This window comes from Lithobates pipiens, unplaced genomic scaffold, assembly GCF_037356315.1.
Source record: "Lithobates pipiens isolate NorthernLeopardFrog02 unplaced genomic scaffold, aLitPip1_a1.2 Scaffold_19, whole genome shotgun sequence".
Taxonomy (NCBI): Eukaryota; Metazoa; Chordata; class Amphibia; order Anura; family Ranidae; genus Lithobates; species Lithobates pipiens.
The window spans coordinates 207,656,457-207,676,953 of NW_027507764.1; the positions used below are offsets into that span (position 1 = coordinate 207,656,457).

Below are 20,497 nucleotides of genomic sequence, written 5' to 3' on the forward strand. Positions count from 1 at the left end.
AGACAATACAATTAAAGCTATCAATATCCACAATTGGTTGTCCTCTTCCAATCAACAGGGATTCTTCCTCTCCTTGGACGCGGAGAAGGCATTCAACAGAGTGGCTTGGGACTATATGTTTGAAGTCCTCAAGCAGATAGGCCTACCAGACCGCATGTTAACATACATTATGGCCCTTTACGGCTCTCCCAAAGCCCAGGTTAAGGTTAATGGTCAACTGTCGAACGCCTTCTCCATATCCAACGGGACTCACCAGGGATGCCCGCTATCACCTCTGATTTTTGTCCTCACCCTAGAACCCCTCCTCAGGAGACTGAACGCAAACCCAGACATAAAAGGAGTATTGATAGCAAACACAACCCAAAAAGTAGCTGCTTTTGCAGATGACATCCTTCTATTCCTCACAGAACCACATATTACGTTGCCCAACCTCCTTAAAGACTTCACCACATTCAACACCCTATTCAATTTGAAAATAAATTTCACCAAATCTGAGGCCCTAAATCTCTCCCTACGAAAAGAAACAGTAGACTTGTGTCGGAATCATTTTCCATTCTGCTGGAATAGCACAGCCATCACTTATCTAGGAATAAAGCTAATCTCAAATATCAGAAATCTATATTCCAGCAACCATCTCCCACTCCTCCTCGACATTCAAAAAGACCTTAAAGCCTGGTCAGCATGTTTGTTCTCATGGTTTGGCAAGGCATCAATAATTAAAATGAATATCCTCCCAAGACTTCTGTACGTGCTACAAACGGTACCCATAAAACTCCCTCAAGCCTTTTTTGCCTCATACTGAAACATTTGCAACAACTTTCTTTGGGAAGGTAAGCGACCTAGGCTTAGCTACGACAGATTGACCCAGCCTAAAAGGAAAGGAGGCATTGGACTAAGAAATACTACTGGGCCTGCCACCTCGCTAGAATAGTTGATTGGAACGTACACACACACGAAAGCCTGGACAAAATTAGAGAGTGCAATTTCCCCGATACCAACACAACAATTACCCTGGATGGACCAGAAATACGTCCCCCAAGTATGCAAACAACACCCGTTAATTGACAGTACTTTGCAAGCTTTCTGCATGACCTATCATATGCACCACATTTCTTCCACCCACAGTCCCCTGACCCCAATTCGTCACAATCCGGACTTTCTGACAGGTCAATCGGATGCATTCCTTTCAGAACACTGGCCACATCCAGCAGTACGCGCCCAACATTTCTTCTCAAATGAGCAATTTCACGCATTACAGGAGCTCCCTAAACAAAAATCCGGACGCCCCTTCCCGCAATGGATTTACTTTCAAATTAGGCATTTCTTGACTCACCACCAGCTCCAACCCAATTACGCCAGGTCTTTCACCCCATTTGAAATGACATGTGACAAGACAGAACCACAACGACACGTTATTTCTAGCATCTATTCGCTCCTTTTCTCAGAACACAATCCTAAATCTAATATTGCTTCACGCAGCTGGGAAAGAGAACTATCTGTATCCCAGACGGAGGAAGAATGGGTAAACATTTATACTTGCATACATAAGGGATCCACCAACGTCTCAGTACAAGAAAATGGTTTCAAGATTTTTGCTAAATGGCACAAAACTCCCTCCAAATTACACAAGTTTTATCCTAATATTCCACCTACTTGTTGGAGATGCTCTGATAACGTAGGAACCCTCCTACACATCTGGTGGTCATGTCCAAGAATCCAACCATTCTGGAAAGAAGTGCATCGCCTTATTACCAAAATCACCACACTTCCCATAGATTTTTCACCAGCACAAATACTCATACACCATACCCCACTCCCGAATAAGACATATCACCGCCCACTAGCCCAACACCTTTTAAACGCGGCAAAAATGTGCATCCCTACACTATGGACATCTACCACTCCCCAATCAACTTCGGACTGGATCAAACGAATAACCAGAGTTGCCGAAATGGAAGAGCTAATTCACGAATCTAAAGATACCCCACTTAGTTACTGGAAAGCCTGGTCATGTTGGCACCACTTCCGAACCTCAGCAGAATGTACGACGCTGCTAAATTAAACCTCAATCCAAGATACAACACCACTTCATGTACACTGCTCCACCATCCTCCTTCAATAACTATATAGGTATAGAACCTTCTTCCCAGTCCCCCCCATGCTTAATTTAGTATCTAGATTACAGCACTTCCCTAATTTAATCACAAATAATACAGGGAAAGCTACATCCTCAGACTGAGCACCAAAAACAACTCCGTAAGCCGTCATCCAAGGTGTATAATAAACAAATTATTTCTCCATAGGATTCCATCAGTACTACTTCTCAGGCATAACCATCCTATACTGACAGATATGAATACATAGCGACAATCGGAATCTGCCTTTGATGACAGGGTTCTCCTGTAAACCACTGTTACCCTCTACTACACTCACTCCCAAACACCTTTCATCCATCTAACCCAGATAAGCCGGATCCCCATAATACCAACTCCAAGACCACAGAGGTTTAGTACAGGCCCACTCATCCAAAGCATCGCTATCATGGAAAAAAAAAACCCTGCTCGGTTTACGAACCTGGACCAATAGATGAACGGACCCGGATCGACATCGGCTGTACAAAACAAACATCCCAACACATCACTGGCCCCACGCCCATTCACAGCAAGATCCTTTTAGGGGTGAATGGTCCATGGGCAGGTCCAGAGTGCTGTACATGTAGCCCTTGTCTACACCCGGATCCATTCACACAATATAAAACGCTATTGTGAACAACCCGAAGCCCTCCACGACCCGCACCGCTCCAAAGAAAATATAAGATATATATATAGGGGGGCGATTTGCCACTTGATATTTGTTATTTGGTACGGGTCATCCAACAACAATTATCCCGTTTTGATGCTATTATCGAAGCTTGAACATGGTGACTAGCAGTTACTATCATCCCAATGCATCTGCGGTATATGATGACCGGGGAAAAATTTTACTTTAATACAAGGTTATCACAACTCTCGCCCACGAAAGTTGAAATTGCCATGCTTGTTATAAATACCTGGATTACCTGTTAAACCTTTGGAAACTCTTTGTAACCACATTGTGTATTCTTGTGAATGTTGTGTCATGCTTATTCATCCTGTCATGTTGTAATACTTTACAATTTTCAATAAACCGATTTGAAACAAAAAATAATTTATACCATTCAACATATACATGCTTTAGTAACTATTTGCATTATATATATAAATGTAACAACCAACTATATCTGTCCATAAATGAAATCCAATATAAAGGGATCCTTAACATACTTGTACAGAAATGTACATATATAATCTAAAAAAAATGTAAAAGACCAGAAAAAACCTAATGATCTATTAATGTCTCCTGGCTGTTCAATATTCACACAACATAAGGAGTTATTCACAATAAAACACCTTCAACTCTCATCATTTAAAATCATTCAACCATATAATAATCCCTAAAGCTAATTAAAAAAGCCCTAAGCATAGACTAGTGAGATTTCAGACTTAAACAAATTTGAACAGACTTAGCCATTTAATATTTAGCCTTGGTTCACACCTATGCATTTTTTAGTTTTGTAGAAACACGTTGTAGTCCAATAATATGATTTCCTATAGGTCACGTTCCCATCTGTACATTTTATGGAAAAGGCCAGGGACCAGAAGATTGTGTTTTTGGTTCTACAGACTTCAATGGATCAAAAAAGTGTATTGAAAATGTAAAATGAACCTGGAATATGCATCAACTGCATAAGTGTGAACCTGGCCTTAAGTAGCTTGTGAGTGGGTTTGGAGTTGGTTTTGCCCTCCCAGTTAGGCTGGATTCACGCTTATTCAGTTTTAGTGCTTTTTGCAATTTTTTAGATTTGCACTGCAGTCCATTTAACATGGTTTCCTATGGAACACCTTCTGTAGGGCAAATCTTCAAAATGCAAAAAACACAAAAAATGCATAGGTGTGAATCCAGCCTTTTTGACCGCTGTGATTTAAAATTACCCAACCTACTCTAGAACCACAAAAAAAGGTTACCTGACCAAGCTAATTTTTTTTAATCCTTTTGCTTCATTCTCCATTATGGTGAGCAGGCTCATGATGTCTGGATGCTCATCTCTTATAAGCTTACTATTGAGTTTGCATTTGGGCAAAAGAAAAGTTATTTAATTGCCGAATTGCTTGTAAAGGAAAAAAGACCAAACCCTCTGTGAATAGAACAGATTTTATCAAGTTCTTCAACTTGAATCTCTTAATATCTTTGGTCAAGATAATAATTCTCAATTCACCATTCCTTGTCTGCTATATTATACATTATTATTATTATACAGGATTTATATAGCGTCAACAGTTAACGCAGCGCTTTACAACTTGAGAGTAGACAGTACAGTTTAATACAGTAGGAATCATAGGGCCCTGCTTAGAGCTTACAATCTAATGCCGCGTACACACGATCGGAATTCCGGCCAGAAAAAGACTGATGAGAGCTTGTGCGACCGTGTGTATGCTCCATTGGAATTTAGCTGTCCAAATTTCTGCCAGCCAAAAATTGATAGCATGTTCTCAATTTTCCCGATGGAAAAACGTTCTATCGGTAATTCCGATCGTGTGTATGCAATTCCGACACACCATAAATCACACATGCTCAGATTCAACTACGAGATGGAAGCTATTGGCTACTGGCTATTTAACTTCCTTTTTCTAGTCACGTCATACGTGTTGTATGTCACCGCATTATAAATGATCGGAATTTGATGTGACCGTGTGTAGGCAAGACAGCTTGAGCCGAATTCTGTCGGAATTCCATCGGGAAAACCATCAGAGCTTTTTCCAACGAGAATTCCGATCGTGTGTACGCGGCATAAGAGGGAGGGTCAAGAGAGAATAACTGTGAGGGGATGTGCTGATGGAGAAAATAAATGTACAGTTGTTAGTTGGAGTCCAGATGGGCTTCTCTGAAGAGATGGGTTTTTAGGGATCGTCTGAAAGTGGACAAAGTAGGAGCTAGTCAGACAGAATGGGGTAGAACATTCTAGGGGATAGGAGAGGCTCTAGAGAAGTCCTGAAGATGAGCACGGGATGAGGTGAGGGAGCTAAAGACTAGGAGGTCTTGGGAGGAACGAAAAGAATGACTTGGTTGGTATTTTGAGATCATGTTAGTGATGTAGCTCGGGCCAAGTTATGGATGGCTTTGTAATCTTCAATTTGTTTCTTTGGTTGAGTGGCAGCCAATGGAGGGATTTAAAATGCTATCTAAGATTTTTTACTTTACTCTTATTTTCAGAGAAAGAAGGTTTAAGAGGAATCTGCACACTAATTGTCGACATGTTTGGACCTGATATAATCAGACTGTAAGTGTTTTTGTTCATAAACAAATCTGAGTACTATAAGACCGGCTTTGTTCTGTTTCGTGTTGTAGGAATTTAGGAATTGGTTTGGTTGTGTTTTTGTTTTCACACTTATGTTTCAACATTTGAAAATTGCTAATCTTCCCCTACTTAAACATCTGCATAATTTGCTAATTACACTCTAAACCATAAAATCTATTTCCTTCTTTTAGCATTCGAACCAAGTGCTTAAAAACGAGTCCAACCCATTTCTAGTATGAAGTTTAATGAACTGGGACCTGTTTCAATGGGTTGAATTAAAAACAATAGAGAATATCCCCATAGAAAAGTGAATGTTCTCTTGCAAAGTGAATGTTAGTAGACAAGGTGAACCTGTGTTCTCTTTGACTACCCAATCAATTGAAGGACATTAAAACACAGGGTTTTTAGTACAAATGACTGGGTATTCAAAGTGAACAGAAGTTAAAACACTGAACCCAAGGGCAAGTAAAGTAAGTAAAGGCAAGTAAGTATGATAGGCATGTGTGTCCTTTTTTTTATCTTGATGCACTGGGGTTTATTTACTAAAGGCAAATCCGCTTTGCACTATAAGTGCACTGCAAGTGTAGTCACTGTAGACCTTGAGTGGGACATACAAGGAAAATAAAAAACAAAATTTTTGCTTGCACGTGACTGGATGATAAAATCAGCAGAGCTTCCCCTTTATTTCAGATCTTCCCCTCAGATCTAAAGTGGCTGCACTTCCAAGTGCACTTTTGGTGCAAAGTGGATTTGCCTTTAACAAATCAATCCCTTTGTGTATTTTTTTCATATATGTGTGGAAATCCAGTGTGAAATTTTACCTTTGTACATCAGTTTCCTGTAATAAAAAAACAGTCACTGCGTCTCTCTCTTCTTGTGCAGTAGGACTGATCTTGTATCCAACCCCCCTTCACTAGTATACATATATACATACATACATACATACATATATAATATATGTAGTGTACAGAATATCATGCTTGTGATACTCACTGTGGAACCTTAACCGGTTAATCCTCTGCAGTGTGTAAAAAGGCTGTCTTCTTTGATTCTCCCCTTCTTCCACTGCCCCCTAACCACCTCCTGATAAGACAGAGCCTTTGGAGTCACTTTGCACATGCTCAGTTTGGTGTGTATTGCTAGAGAGTTTTCTTTTCTTGGGAGGATGCATGTGATCGGCACAGGGCCAATCAGCACTGTCCAGATAGAAGGTCAGGGGTCCTGCAGCCTCATAGGACAGTCAGAGTAGAATGAAAACTCCTCCTACAAGCATTAACCAGACACTGATCTAAGTCACAAGACTGCCATATATTGAGAAAAGGCATTTAGCAATTTATATTTACTAAAATAATTGCATTTCCATGTTCTGTGTACTGTGGGAAACCAGATATAGTGAAAGTTTTTGTGTCAGCAGTTCAGTTTTAATTGTATACTTTGCAAATTGAACATTCAGCTTGCTAACCCAGATAGCTAACCCAGATACTGAGTACTTGAAGCACAAGTTCTAGTTGACACTTTTCCAATTTGTAGGAAATTTACGTGGCAAGTCTCTAACAAGAGCAAATTTACAGTGGTGAGTTTACAGCAAGAGCTCTGCAAGTCTACAGCATGAAAATTCAGTCACAGTGACCCCTGTGGTGGGATGACTATTGTACAATATAACTGAACCAGAACTTGCAGCAGACTTGCAGAATGTTTGCAAAGAAAGTTGATCTGGAGTCATGCAATGCTGACTTGCTGCAATTGTGCAACAAACTTGTGAATCCTGGCAAGACTAGCAATAGCTTAGCAAGTCATTTCAAACTTGCAGTACAATTGCTTGCTATCTGGGAAGTGAATAGTGAACCTTTTTACAAAAAAGGTTTAGTTAAATCGGTTGTATCCTCCGCTTGGTCATTTTTACTCAGCTGCTGGAGCAAGCGAACCCAGAAGAAACGCAGAAGGAACATGTCAGCTCCCTCAGTGGTGACCAGGGGCACTGTGGGGGCTTCTTTCTAAGGTATTTCATAATGTGCTATTGTCTTGCAGGAGGGGGGGTTATTTTTAACGGTTTACTACCGCTTTAAAGCAGGTCACACAAGGCAACAGATATTTTAGTCTCCTTGGATATAATCCAGTATAGGCCTGGATATTAAGATTGTTGACCTCTATGTCAGCATGTTGCTTTTTCATTGTAACACAACCGTGTATGTGTCATTGTCATACTTCTGGTATTTAAAATACATTATTGGGGGACTGAGAAAGCTTCATGTTGCAGTACCTATTTTTTACAATGCAACACTTTCTTGGAAATGCCATCTGTCATAAATCATAGTGTGTATTCTTAAACCAGCTGTCCTAAAATCAAAAGAGCAAACTATTTTGTAAAACATTTTTCTGTATTACCCTACTTTTCAGGCTAAATTTTAAACTGAACGCTGATGTAATTTGCCATACTATGAAATTATGTCAATTTGACTCGCACCATCCAGTTTGTCACCTGTACAAGGAACCAGAGGTAAGATGTTGCTTAACGTGTATCCAAATCCTAACAATGACCTTCTCTTATTTGCTTCCTTTTAGTCTATTAAATACACAGTGGGGGTTATTTACTAAAGGAAAATCCACTTTGCACTGCAAGTGCACTTGGAAGTAAAGTCGCTGTAGATCCGAGGGGGACATGCAAGGAAAATAAAAAACAGCATTTTAGCTTGCACATGATTGGATGATAAAATCAGCAGAGCCTCCAGTCATTTCAGACCTACCCCTTAGATTTAGAGCAAATTCACTTCCATGTGCACTTGCAGTGCAAAGTGGATTTGCTGCAGAAGATAATAAGATGAGGAGGAGCTCTGAAGGCAAAATCAGGAAATATTAGTGTTACTGGTAGGGTCAATAATTCAAAAATAAAGAAAAAAAAGATTACTGAAGGCTTCTATAGCTGGCTCAAACTTCAGCTGATTCCTGCAGAAATTTAGATTTAGAACTTTAGGCTATAAATTACCTTGTCTAAACCACTCTGCTTGACAGCTAGGAAGAAAATTATTGGCTGAACAGTGACTGTATCCAATCAGATGTAGTCACTGTTTGGGTATTCTGACAGCTGTGTATGTAGTTTAGCCTGGATGGAGGAATCTATTAGATTTCTCTTGGTCAGCCCATGGGCTCTTAATTGTGAAACTAGAATATAATTAGCAAAAACTAGATTTAAAGCAGGGGTAGGCAACCATTGAGAGGTTGTAATCTACCTGGACGACATGAAGCAAATCAAAGATCCCGGGGGAAGGGGGGGGTAGCCCTTTAAAAAGAACCTATCAAGCGCCCAATAAACCACAGCATAGTGTCCTGTGTCCACCCCCCTACTCCCACTAGTGTCCTCCACTCCCCTTTACATCTTTCCCCTCACAATAGTGTCCTCTGCCCCCCAACACACACACAGTGGTTTTCTTCCCACAGTAGTAACATCTGCCCCCATACTATACTGTCTTCTGCCTCCCCATAGCAGTGTCCTGCCCCCCTTCACATGACATTCCTCACTATAGTGTCCTCTGCCCCTCCTACTATTGCAGTGTCATGTGCCCCCCCAAGCACTGTCCTTTGCCCTTTTTACGCACCCCCACTGTAGTGTCCTCTGCCTCCCCCCAAAGCACTGTCCCTTGTCCCCTTTACACCCTACCCACACTTTAGTATCCTCTGCACCCCCACCAATGCAGTGTCTTTTGTCCCCTTCACCCCCCACTTTTGTGTCCACTGCCTCGCCCCCAAAGCAATGTCCTCTGTCCCCTTCACACCCTCCCCTCACTGTAGTATTATCTGCACCCCCCAATGCAGTGCCCTCTCTCTCCTGCACCCCCTCCCCACTGTAGTGTCCTCTTCTGTCCCCCCCCCCACTGTAGTGTCTTCTGACCCTTTCACAGCCTCCTCCACTGTAGTGTCCTCAGTGTCCCCCCATGCAGTGTCCTCTGTCCCCTCCACCCCCCCCAATGTAGGGTCCTCTGTGCCCCCCCATGAAGTGTCCTCTTCACCCCCCCCACTGTAGTGTCCTCTGTGCCCCCCCAATGCAGAGTCCTCTGCCCACTTCACCCCCTCCCCACTGTGGTGTCCTCTGCCCCCTCACAAAATGTCCTCTGGCCTCCAAAGCAATGTCCTCTTACCCCTCCACCCCCAATGTAGGGTCCTCTGCCCCCCCCCATGCAGTGTCCTCTGTCCCCTTCACCCCAATATAGTGTTCTCTGTGCCCCCCATGCAGTGTCCTCCCTCCATCTCCTTCACCCCCTTCCCCCAATGTAGTGTCCTATGTCCCCTTCAGCCCCCCCCCCAATGTAGTGCCCTCTGTCCCCTTCAGCCCCGCCCAATATAGTGTCCTCTGTCCCCTTTACCCCCCACTGTAGTGTTCTCTGCTCCCCCCCATGCAATGTCCCCTACACCCCCCCCCCCCCACTGTAGAGATACTCCTCTTCCGTGTTCAAACACTCTTAAACATGTAATAAACCTCCATCACTAATGAGGTAAAACGTTCAAATTTTGAGACCACCACCAAATGGGAAGAATACACACTTACCAGCTGTAGTGTTACCAACTAATTAAAGAGAAGTAAAACAAGCTTGTAATCAGGCACCCTGCCCTGGATCACCTTATTTTCCCTCCGGCTCCTCCACTGTCTAATAGATTAAGAGATTTTTGAGAAATATCTGTATGTAAGGGATAAGTCCGAAACAATATTGGATGCCCGTGATCTTCAGGTCTTCAGATGGCATGAATTCAGAGCATCCTGCAACTGAGTAGTCTTTCTAAAAGGAGAATTTGGAGGAGCCAAGTTTGCATTATTTCTAAGTGGTTATTCTTCTTGATTTGCAGAGCTGAGATCAAGGATGTTATATTACAGGCAATCTGTCTTTTGTTCTGTCAGTTTTGTGTGGGTTTTCTCATTCTTTTATTGTGTTATTATTTGTTCTTAACGGTCAGTTGTGGCTTGAGACACCTGACATCTCTCACATTTATCCACCACGTATGCTCTCCCATATATTGGACCTTTCGATGAATAGACTTATATTCTATTACGTTATTGTACACATTCCAGCCTTGAGGATGCTTAACTCCACGTTAGGTCATATCTTCATTCTTAAGCAGCCCATGGATTATGTGATTTTCATGGTGGAAGGAAAGAAAATCGCTCCTTTCCTCCATCAACACAATAAATGTTGGTGGGATAATTCCTCCCACAGCACTATTGTGTTCTGCCAGTGGGGAGCCTTCCTGCCTGGCAGAGCACAATGATTGCTGCTAGTGGCTATAGCCACCGACAATAATTGCATGTAAAAAATCAATGGATCAACTTGGGTACAACCAGCCTGCCCATAGACAGATATGCCGGTCCCTGCTGAACCACCTGAGATTCAATTTACTGTATTTATAGCCAGCTTTATGGTATATTTAGACATGTGCCTAAATCACCATTTCCTCAGAAACCCAACCGGATTCTGCTCCAGAAGCTACTGACAGGCAGTGTGGAAGTGATGCAATGACTCCTCACTGCCTGTTTTAACACCATTTTTGGCTACAAACACATCTGAAGCGTATGTATTGCGTGGTGTTGTGTGGCATTTCCCCATTTGCTTGTCTGTGTAGCCTTTGGCGCGTTTGTGTTTGCAAAGTGCATTCTGCTCCTTTATTGCGCAAAGCTATGGGGGGGGGGACCCCACACCGTTTTTTCTTCTTAATTTTTTTAAGCCGGGTGTTGGCAATTATAACCGCAAGTCATTTTAAATGTGCTTGGGCAATTTTTCTTTCTTTAGAAATTACTGTTTTGTTGCAGCATATTCTATACATGCATCATGAATATCACAGCTCCTGAAAAAACGATCCTTTAAAAAAAAATAATAATTGCATTGATACATGTTCCCCAGCAGTACCCAGACCCCTATACCCCTCTTATGGCCAATTACTTGCATATGTGCCTTCAAAATGGGCACTTTTGATTTCTCGTGTTCAGCTCCCATAGGATTCAATGGAGTTTACGGTTCGGAGCAGAACTTTTCCCTGTTCAAGAGTTCTACTGCAAACCAAACAGGGGGTGTTCAGCCTATATCTACACTGGTTTTACAAATAACACTAGAAATAGAAAGTGCCGGGGCATGGCCTGGACGCGGCTGAAGATGGCAGCCTAGTCTCTTAGCTCTGCTACTCCACTGTCTTTCTTTCCACATGGAGGGAGACAAGCACCGGCAAACATGGGCAAAACGGTCCGGGGATTCTTCGGCCACCCCCTCCCGCTCAATGTGGGACCCCGATGCACAACTTACCAGCAGTATACCGGAGATATTCAGATCCCAGACGCGGGCGTCATCCTCAGCAATGCAAGCCTCCGGGGAGGTGAGTCACAGCCCCACGAGGCAGCCGGGATCACAAGCATGTGAGCCCCAGCCCCCAGCCACATGCAGCCAGAGTATGGAAGACCTCATAGCTGTGGCTGCAGACATCAAAAGCACCTTGTCAGCAGCAATATCTGAACTAATATTAGACATGCAGGCTGTGGCAGGACGCTTAGAGCAGGTGGAGGAAATCACAGATCGCCATGAGGCCTCAATAAATATAACACAGCACTCCCTAAGCACCCACTCCACACAAATATGAGATTTACAGAGACACATTGAAGATTTAGATAACAGGGGCCGCCATCACAACATTAGAATCAAGGGACTCCCTGAATCGATCAATTCAGACCATCTCCCTCAAGCTGTGACAAACGTTTTCAACGACCTGTTAGGCCGCCCGCCCGACACACCTGTAGACATGCAATGACTACACCGAGCGCTACCCCCCAGGGGCAGAGATACAGACCCCCCCCCCCCCCAAGAGATGTTATTGGATGCCTAACCAACTTCAGAATAAAGGAGGAAATTATGAGGCAAGAAAGACTCAGGGGGCACATCTCATACCGGGGCACAGAGATTAAACAACATCATGACCTGTCCCAAATCTCCTTACAAAAGCTCAGAGCTCTGCGCCCGCTCTTGGACGTGCTGAGAGACAGGAATATCCCATACAGGTGGAAATTCCCCTTCTGCCTACAAGCGGGCTCAGGCGGTAGAATCTCTCTTCTGCGTCACCCAGAGGAAGCTAATGCATTTTGTGAAAACCTGGGGATCCCAACAGTTGCAATTCCGGACTGGAGTTGTGACCCACGCAGTGAAGCCCAACAACAAGAGGAACCAATGGAAGCCCTCCACAGGGAAAATCTACCCTCAACCAGAAGACGGCGACTTTCCCCTTGCATCTCACCTCCACCAGCAAACCGTCGGTCCCCAGGAGAAGGAAGTGTACCAGCATCACTGGCGCATAGAAAAGCTAGAAAAGATTAAACAATGCAACCAGCATCTCCAGATGCCACGATCTTTCCACAAAAACAGTCTATGATCTCAGTGAGTAAATAGTTTACATTATAATAAACACCTGTTACTGAACTGATACACAGCCCTCTGGGCAGAGGTAGTGGCAATACCTGTAGCTCCTTTAGGAGATTTGCGCCTCTGTAACCACATACGCACCGAAAGGGTACATACTTTTTCGTGCTGACATGAACATTACGCAGACACCTGAGGAACGATCCTACAGGCGGATTCCTCGAACTATATATGCAATGGTTACGGATCCAAATCTTAACTTTTACTCCACCATGGACATGTAAATTCTCTTGCTATGTCTTGAACCAGTAGTAAAGCAAGAAGTATAAGCTTAGCAATGAGATATTGCCATGTTCGGTTAGACAGATATAGATAAGCTGATTACAAGTAATAGGCAGATGTACCATACCTGCTCTCCTTTACGCAACAGGGCATACATCTTACCCACCTGCCAACTCTCAATTATACCTCCCCCTCTAATTAATGGCAAACATAGAACATACCTATATAAACAATCATACAATCCACAATGATATGTTACCTTTAAAACAAGCAAAGAGATGGATAAGATGTATCCTGTACACTAATGTTTTTTGCTAGACAAAAAATCTAAACAAAGATTAGATAATGATCACTACATAAACAAAAAAGCATATGAACCTGAAATCCTATCGAGGACACGTGCCTTAAGTAAACGAACATGAACATAGAGAACGCTAAACACAGATGTCTTATAATGCCGACGAGAGAAATTTGCAGCACCCAAGACCTGCTCTCATGAACGGTTTTCCTCTAACACTGTAAATAAACTGTATGGATCCTAACCTAAGCAGCCGCTTTACCATAGGCAGAGAAACCCTCCTTACAATATAATATCTGAAACTAACATTTGTGGGAACTGTGTTAGAACAATGTTTAGAAACCACTGTGTTCAGACAGACTAGCCTAGAAAATCCTCCTACACTTAATATATGTGTATATGGTAACTAGTTTCTTGTGTGCTGCAGGGCGTACGTCCTTTCCCCTTACCAAACGATAATGTTAAATTCTACTCTCACTAATGCCCCATACACACGATCTGACTATCTGGCGGATTTGACCAGAGACTTAGAAAGAAGTTTTGACTCAAAATTGTCTTCTTTTACTAGCGGTGGCCCAGTCTTCTGTCGCCGCCTTCTTCTCTTCTTCCGACTTCAGGGTCTTGTCCCCCTCTTCAGTTCTTCTTGCCGGGCCTCCGCTTTCTTCTTCCAGCTCTTTTACTAGCGTTGGCCCGGTCTTCTGACACCGCCGCCTTCTCTTCTCTTCTTCCTTGAGATGGTGACTCAACGCTCTCTCTGGCCGCAATGACAGGGATGCGTTGTGCGGCGACTCAGGGACAAGGGGCGGGGTCACGGGTGATGTCACATGGTGACCCCATCTCCTGATGATGTCACCGTCCCAGCATCCAGGACTATGACACCATAAGGGGGCGGGATCACCATGTGACATCACCCGGTGACCCCACCCCTTGTCCCTATATAAGTCGCCGTACAACGCGTACCTGTCATTGTGGGCAGAGAGAGTGTTGAGTCAACATCTCAAGGAAGAAGAAGAGAAGAAGAGAAGGCGGCGGTGATAGAAAACTGGGCCAATGCTAGTAAAAGAGCTGGAAGAAGAAAGCGGAGGCCCGGCAAGAAGAACCAAAGAGGGGGACAAGACCCCCGAAGCCGGAAGAAGAGAAGAAGGCGGCGACAGAAGACCTAGCGACCACTAGTAAAATAGTAAAAGAGCTATAAAAAGATAGCGGAGTCCCGGCAAGAAGAACCGAAGAGGGGGACGAGACCCCCGAAGAGGGGGACAAGACCCCCGAAGTCAGAAGAAGACCCCCGGACGGCGGCAGCAACGAAGAAGAAAGCCGAGCTCCTCTGCTATTATAAGAGCTAGTAAAAGAGCAGAAGATAGCGAAGGAGTCCGGCGAGAAGACCCACCAAGATGGAAGAAGAGAAGACCACCGGAACTGTCCAATAAATTATTTTAAAAACTTGTGTTGTGTTTTTTATTTATACTTTTTTCACCAACTGAATGGGTAGGGGTACATGGTACCCCATACTCATTCACATAGGGTGGGGGGCCGGTATCTGATAAGCCCCCCGCCTGCAGACCCCAAGAACCAATGGCCAGGGTTGTTGGGAAGAGGCCCTCATCAACATGGGGACAAGGTGCTTTGGGGTGGGGGGCCGCAGGGCCCCCCCTTCCCCACAGCACCCCCCATGTTGGGGGCACACGGCCTGGTACGGCTCAGGGGGGGCGCTCGCTTGTCCCCACCCCCTTTCCTGACCGGCCAGGCTATGTGCTTGGATAAGGGTCTGATGTGGACTATGGGAGGGACCCCCACGCCGTTATTTTCGGCGTAGGGCTTCCCCTTTATGTCCATACCAGGTGATGGGGCTAGCGAGGTGTCAATCTCACCGATGGAGGCAGCGACATTGACTTCCTGCACTAGTCCCATCTACCTGGAGCCACGTTCAAAATGAACGGACTTTTCTCCGTGTGTGGGCAAGTCCGTTCATTTCAAAAGTCCGGCGAACTCCCGCCATAGTCTGGCGGATTGCCTGCCAGACCTAGTCCACTGGAAAAGTCCGGTCGTGTGTGATCTGATCCGGTCGTTCGGTTAGGCCGGCGGACCTCTGATCGTGTGTACGCGGGACATAAGTAAACATTTGGGAAGACCAGATCACCATAAGCTTCTCTTCAACCAATAACAATCCGCTACTCTCAGAGCAAATAAAAGGTAGATACGATGTACCTTACAAATCAACGTCCAACTCTACCAGGTGGACAAGTTTAAACCAAGTTTAAATACTGTTTATTATTTACAAAATGTTTATATGTTAAATATGCTCGAACAATCTCACTGATAGGAGCAATAAATAATTCTATCACAAAGCACATTGCAATACCCCTAAGTCACTCTCATTAAACGAGACAGTACACGCTAAGACACTTCCCGTATCCAACCTTTATGCTATCACATAAAGCACCACACACCAATCATAACCCATGGCTTAGAAGCACAAACACCCGCAACACCTCCACATGTCCTCACCAAAACACACACATGCAAACGCCCTAACCCTACCATTGACAAAACTCCCACATACTCTTCTGATTTCAGAGACCTTAAGAGTAGCCACGAGGAAAAATACGTATTGTATATCACTAAAAACTATCTTCATCAGTCCAACCACACCCTACAACAGCACAGGCTACAGACTTGTGCTGATCGTCTCTGACCAACCCAACTCTCTAAGGCAGGTTAGCGGGTCTACCCTAGCTGTCAGAACATCTCCCGCCCACAAATACCCTTCAATTAAAACCCTCCCTCCTCTTCCCTTGAGCTACCCCTCACTCCTCTATCCCCCCCCCCCAACAGCCTTACTGCCCAGAGAAGGTCTACACACCGCTCCCCATCCTCAACTAGAGACACACAGCAAACATCAGAATATCCACTGCAAGCTCATCTTCTACAAGAGCTAAACTGAAAATAGTCTCCCTCAACGTAAAATGGCTTAACATTCTGGGAAAAAGATCACAACTCTTGCTATACATGCGAAAACTCAAAGCCAATGTAATCTTACTCCAAGAAACACACTTTAAGACTAGCCATGTACCTAAACTATCAAAGACTTTCCGATGAGCTTCCATGCTACCAATACTCTAGCTAAGACAAAAGAGGTTTCTATTTTAATATCCAACCATATACCCCCTTAGAAATATCAGACTCACAAATGGATGACTTTGGCCAATACACATTTATCAAAGGCTCAATATAGGGAAAACCCATTACAATTGCTAACATATATAGCCCTAATACAGGGCAAGTGAGTTTCTTCTGTGACATAACAATGGCCCTCACCTCCTTCCAATCAGGCAGTCTCATACTTGAAGGAGACTTTAACGTAGCTTTAAACCCTCTTGAAGCCACATCCACCGGAGCATCTTCCTTTCCTTTTAAAGCTCTTAAACAAATAAAAACCCCAACTACAGGATCTACTCCTGCACGACTCCTGGCATACCCTACATCCCACAGACAGAGACTACACTTATTACTCCCCACCTCACAACCGCGACTCTAGAATAGACTATTTCTTTATCATGGAAATGGACCTCCCACTTCTATCTGAAGCAACCATTGAACCCATGTTCCTTTCTGATCACAACCCTATCACAGCCACGATAACACTCTCAGGCTACTTCCAACACACAAAAACCTTGAGACTAGACGCATCATTAATCACAGATCCCTCACACATAGCCCAAGTTGCGAAAAAAAACAATGACACCCCTGACACATCCCACTTAACCCAGTGGGAAACTCATAAATGCGTGATTAGAGGAACATTTATTAAACTCGCATCAGCCCGCAAGCGTACCCAGCAGGAGGCTATCAACACCTTATTAAATCAAATACAGAAATTGGAACAGGTACACAAACTCACTAAAGCACGTACCACACTAAAAGACCTGGAACAAGCTAGAAACCACCTAAGGGAAGAATTAGGAAAGAGGACGAGGAGAAACTACATCCTATCCTAAAAACTCTTTTACAAACATAGCAATAAAAGCAGAAAACTATTAGCCAGAGCCCTCCAAGCCAAGAGAGCTAATATCACAATACGGAAAATTAGAACATGTCATAAAAAGACGTCATCCCCAGATGACGTCTTTTTATGACAAAACGTGTCAGGATTTCACTGCAGCCTTAATTTAAATTGAAAGTGCTTAAATCTTCTGTATACGTGTGAGTTTAATAACCTTTTATTAAATTATTTATACGAAAAACGGAGTGTGGTCCCTGCTTCTCTTTATATGTGCTCTATTATCCATGTGGATCCATATGGCTGGAGATATGTCATCTTTCTGAATGGAATAGCCACATTTGAAATCCCTCTAGAAAGTGCAATATCGAAGGAGTCTACATATATGTACAAGCTTATGTGATCCTCCAAATATAAATTTGAGTAGGATCCACTAAATCCGGTAAGCTCCCATTTCGCTTGGTGGAGGGATCTCACGTGGTGACTGCACGGTCTTTCTACGGAGGAGGTGTAGGATCTTTTTCACATATTTGTGAATCATACACGGACATTTAAGAGACTTTTTCTATTTTCACGTCTTTATTTTTTACCCAGATTTTTGATTTTGATTTTTTTTTTTAGCTGTATAATTGTATATAGCAAATAGTATTTTGCATGGTGTGTGCACCAGTTCACATTGAGATTATTTGTTGAACATATTGTAATATTGGCAGTAAATATGCCATGTTTTTAAAGCGCTACACTTTTATATAATACTTATCATGTCATATTTCATACCTTGATGTTGTGTTAGCAGCTGTTCATATACCCCTTATATATATATAAGAATAGCGCAGTGTTTTGTCTTTCCAAAAAGTATCTTTTCTGATGAGGGAATAGCCTGCAAGTCTTGGGAAAAAGACCTTAACAGAGAAATGACTAGCAGAAACTGGGAAGAAATATATAGAAACATAAAAGTACATAAAAGCTCTATAAATGTTTCTATCCAAGAAGCTAATTACAAAGTTGCTTCATGATGGTATCGCACCCCCTCCATTTTACACAGGTTTGACGCATCACACCCTAACAAATGCTGGAGATGCCAAGAGGCACCAGGCGACCTCCTACACATCTGGTGGACCTGCCCAGTCATCCAAATTTTTTGGAAGCAAGTCCATAATCAAATGGAAAAAATCACCACAGATGCGCTGGACTACTCACCTGCACAATTCCTTTTGCATCTCCAGGGGCCAAATGATACACTATACTTTAAATCACTAGCTATGATGCTAGTCAATGCAGCCAAAATGTGCATACCCCCTCTATGGGGAACACCTAGAACACCCTCTATTTCTGACTGGTATAAAAGAATAAATAAAATTGCAGAAATGGAAGAACTCATAGCAATCACCCGAAATTCTCCACACAAGTTTTCTAATCACTGGGCCTGCTGGATCCACTTCAAATCCACTGAGGAATACCTGCAGAAGATGCACACCTAAATTCTCCACCCAGATATGCAAATGATCCTAGGCTGCATACTTAAACCCGATCAGCCAGCTACTCCTAAGCAAATTAAAAAATTAAAAAATGTTGACGTAATAGACACCTTATCTCCACACGAAGGGAAACTCATTACATATTCCCCAAAGACTCACACACAATAATAGCAATTATACAACCACAGAACCAGCACCCACAACACGTCTCTAGTGGCCTTTCTCACTACCCGAACCCTTTATCCCAAACTTCTCAGAACCCAACCCCACTCCCCTACCCCTTATAGGACATTGAATCAAATCAAAATTGTATGGTGTGCTGGTCACACACACACATCTATAAGCAAACAATTACATTGCAGATAATAGTTCCCCAAAATATCTCACATCAAAACTGATAACTAAAAACAAATTTTGGGGAAAGCAGAAAGCAGCAAAGTCAATGAAAATACTCTACCTTTCACAATCTACCTGGCTAAAACCACACTACTCCCCCAACCAGAAATGTTAAATAGCCAACATACACATGCTGATCACAACACACTAACGTTTTGAATGTATTAACTATAGATTTGATTAATGTCTTACTTATGCTTGACCAATGTGCTCTAGTCATATCTTTACATTTGTACAATTCTCACTTGTAATAGATGTATTTGTATTTCTCCCCATTTTTTTATTCAATAAAAAAGAGCTGCTCCTTTATAGTTAAAGGGGTGCTTATCCACCCCACCCCCATTTTTTGTGTTCCCCCTCAACTGTATTGCTGCAATCTCACTCAACTGTATTGCTGCAATCTCTTCAAAAAACACACTTACCAAGGCAGGTCCTGCTGCAATCCACTATTTGGGTGACATAGATCTGGTCTCAGGCTGCCATCCTGGACCGCTTCAGCTGCCTGCCTCTTCTGGGTTCAGGCAGCCAGCTACAAAAGATGTGCTAATCCTCTGCATTGTGTAAAAAGGCTGTTTGAGCTTATCTTCTCTGATCCTCCCCAATCCATTTGCTGACAGAACAGAGCTTTGGAGGCAAGCTGCACATGCTCAGTTCGGTGTGTATTTCTAGAGAGTTTGTTTCTTGGGAGAGTGCAGAGCCAATCAGCACTGTCCAGACAGAGGGTCAGGGGACCTGCAGCCTCATAGGACAATCAGGGGAGAATGAAAACTCCTCCCACAAGCTTTAACCAGACACTGATATAAGTCACAAGATTGCTATATACTGCTGATGATAAAAAGGTATTTAGCTGTTTATATTTACAAAATAATTGCATTTCCATGTTATGTGGGAGACCAGATATAGTGAATGCAGGATCCTGGGTTTAGTAACACTTTAAGGTTAGCAGATGTTGCCTATTGTCTCTGCTTCAGCATTCTCCCAAGTAAGAAGGGACTTTGATGGGGATTCTGATGTAAGGGGCACTCAGGAGGACTTTGATGTAGGGAAACATTCTGATGGAGACCCTAATGTAAGGGTAGACTTTAATGAAGACCCTGATGTAAGGGTGGACTCTGAAGTAAGGGAGACTCTGATGGAGACCCTGATGTCAGAGGGCCCTCTGATGGGGACCTTTATGTAAGGGTGGACACAGAAGAAGACCATGATGTAGGGGTGACTCTGATGAAGACCCTGATGTAAGGGAAAACTCTGATGAAATTGGGAATCTGGTGGGAAACCTGATGTACCATA

At 43.3% G+C, this 20,497-nt stretch overlaps 1 protein-coding gene across 2 annotated transcripts in view; it reads left to right on the plus strand.

The window, feature by feature from the left end:
* The window catches only part of AOAH (acyloxyacyl hydrolase), a 211,271-nt gene that overhangs the window by 75,884 nt on the left and 114,890 nt on the right, over positions 1-20,497 (plus strand). For both annotated transcript variants that reach the window (XM_077491659.1, XM_077491660.1), the window contains exons 3-4: positions 5,290-5,356; positions 7,772-7,871. In XM_077491659.1, coding sequence (XP_077347785.1) covers positions 5,290-5,356; positions 7,772-7,871 — 167 coding nt within the window. The remainder of the gene's footprint in view (positions 1-5,289; positions 5,357-7,771; positions 7,872-20,497) is intronic.